Source organism: Haliaeetus leucocephalus, unplaced genomic scaffold, assembly GCF_000737465.1.
Source record: "Haliaeetus leucocephalus isolate CR32 unplaced genomic scaffold, Haliaeetus_leucocephalus-4.0 Scaffold184, whole genome shotgun sequence".
Classification (NCBI taxonomy): Eukaryota; Metazoa; Chordata; class Aves; order Accipitriformes; family Accipitridae; genus Haliaeetus; species Haliaeetus leucocephalus.
Genome location: NW_010972620.1, coordinates 13,982,335 through 13,984,966, shown reverse-complemented (window position 1 = coordinate 13,984,966; position 2,632 = coordinate 13,982,335). Strand labels below are relative to the sequence as shown.

Genomic DNA, 2,632 nt, shown 5'->3' with positions numbered 1-2,632 from the left:
AGCCAGCAGCATGGCATGCCAGCGTGGGGTCCAGTGAGGGCTGCAAACTCATCCAGGAACCAGGGTGGATGTGTAGGCCCAGGCAGCATGTACTTGGCATGAGCAACAGTTTTTGATTGAACTTTACCTTTCTCCCACTTACCAGAAAATCCTGTGAAGTAGCTGGCACCATGTGATTTAAGATTTTTAAGCAGCTCAGAAGAGATTGAAAAAAATCAAGGAAAGGGTCCTTGGAAGGGTAAAGGAGGAAACATAATAACAGTTGAGGGTGGAAAAGCAACCACCAAGGTAAGCAAAAGCATTATCAGCCTTAAAGAAAGAACTGGAAACATTATGAAAGGTGATGAAAACAAAAAGCCTGCAACCACTTTCAAAATAAAGGCAATGAGTGTGTATGGCCCTTTGTCAAGGCTCCCAGGCCATCTGGCCAACAAATTCATGAAGTCTTGTAAAATGGCAGTTACATACCTCTGTTTAGTTTTTGCAAAATTTTATACGTTGTATATCCCACAAATCTTGTCTGTTAGAAGACAGACTGTCTTTATCCTGTTTTCTGACGGCTCCATTGCTCTCTACCCTGGTTTATCACTTTGGCAACAAATGATTGCAGGGTTTACATGCACTGCCTCATTACATGCAGCACTGCTGCACCCAGCTAGCATCCATCCGTGCTAGCAAATTGAAAGCCAGTTTAGACCTGCCTTTCCCAGCTGTGGTTACGTCTTTGACTGCCTTATGGATCTACTAATTATATTGAAATACTGTTAGTTACAAACTCTAGGCACCAGATGTATGCTACGTTTGTTAGAAGTAGGAAAATGCGTTTGCGTCTCCTTCAGTATGTGGTCCTTTTACTCTCTCATAAAAATAGGAAGAAATTTTCTTAACAGTGCTTTTGTGCCTATTTTCATAATTGCCATGGGTCAAAATATTCACCTGAATTAGTTTAGTTCAACAGAACACTTCAGCTTCAAATAGCACAGGACAGCAAAAATTGATGTCTTTGATGTTGCATTAGGTTTTTGTGAAATAATCCTGGTAGACAGCTATTTCAATGGTTTTGAAGCTATCGAAAACCAGGCCTTTATAGCTCAATGGAATTGAAAAAAAAAAAAAGGCATTATGAATTTGTTTGTATACTTGCCTTCCTACATTTCTATTTCCCTTTGCTTCATCTCCCTCTGCAGGCACAAAGGAGCAGATTCTTCCGTTTCAAGTTGGCACAGCTCCATGAAACAGCTGTGCCAATTACTTCCAGTTGGGGACTGCCACTGGGCGTATAGCTGCTTGTACTGAAGTTGTTGCAATTACTATTATTATGTTATTTCTTGGCACGTAAAGGAAAAAGATGAGTGAGTGTTTGGGGAGCTTTGTTTAAGTGCAGCAGGCCACTTACTCAGGCAAACCACTGAGAGCAACTGGGAAGTAAGCACAGTGAGGAATGAACTTTTTGGAAAACCACCTCTCATATTTAACTTGGTAAGGAGACAAAGCGATTTCTTAATGAAACCGAATAAACTCCGGGTCTGCCAGTTCCTTCAAAAAGGGGAAGCATTTTTCCATGTGCTAGATTAACTCTGCAGTGCCTATTATGCCCTTGCTTTTATGCAGCTTACAGAGATCTTTACCGCAGCTCCAACCTGCAGGAGCTACTTGTGTAATGCCAATGCTGAGAAAAACCGTCATGTGGCCTACCTCCATCTGAAAAACAATTTTGAAGATTTGTTTCAAGTGGTCTGTAACGCTATTCACACTCCTTTGATCCTGAAGCTGGGAGGGGAACCCTTCTCCAGACACAAAATTAAGAGTGGTCTGAAAGCAACTTGTTTTGCCTGGCAGTTAATGGTTTGAAGGGCTTAAATTTTACGTAGCTTAGCGTACGCAGACACGGTACCCCTCGCCGGCGGAAGGACTCCCATACATTTGCATAGCAAGCCAAGTGATAGGTCAGTACCCCGCAGACAAATGCTGTATTACATCTAGTCTACATGGCGTGTTGCAACCAGTTCAACCTACCACGTCTTCTGAAGATGCCTTTTTTAAATATTACTAAAGCAAAGCTTCAACAAGCCCAGGCTACCGCACAGAGGCTCTGGCAGCAGGTATTAGCCTCAGGCTTCCCGAGACCCGTCCAAACGAAGGGCCAAGACCTGCCATTGCACAGGCCCTGGCACCGCTCCGGCTTTGCCCGTGAAACAGAGACAGGACTAAGCTTTTACGCTTCATTTCTGTATTTTCCTCGTTAGAGTGTGACTTGAAGCCGGGATGAAGGTACCGTGAGGTGACGGGGCGGTGTGCGAGGTGCCACTGACAGCCCAGTCCCTGCCAGCGGCGCCACCGCAACACCGGCCCGGCGTGAAGGAGGAGCGGGAGTGCCGTGCCGGCACCCACCCCGAGGTCCCTTCGTCACAGCTTTATACTTATGACTCGTGCGTTTACTCGCTGCCCTGCCCCGGCCCGGCCTGCCCCCCCGCGGCCCGGCAGCAGGCCGCTCCGCGCTCGGGGCGGGGCACGACTTCGCTGGGAAGCGAGAGGTGCCGGCCGGCGGAGGCACCGCTTCACGGGGGCGCGGCGGATGGTGGTGCCGCCGGGCTTGCCTGCCACCCCCGGGTCCCGGCGCTGCCCCCCGCCC

At 47.7% G+C, this 2,632-nt stretch overlaps 1 protein-coding gene across 1 annotated transcript in view; it reads left to right on the top strand.

Moving 5' to 3' along the window:
• The first annotated feature begins 2,265 nt into the window (after nucleotides 1-2,265).
• HECTD2 (HECT domain containing E3 ubiquitin protein ligase 2) overlaps nucleotides 2,266-2,632 on the top strand; it is a 41,828-nt gene continuing 41,461 nt past the window's right edge. Inside the window, exon 1 of the mRNA XM_010565034.1 lies at nucleotides 2,266-2,271. Within this exon, the coding sequence (XP_010563336.1) occupies nucleotides 2,266-2,271 (6 nt within the window). The remainder of the gene's footprint in view (nucleotides 2,272-2,632) is intronic.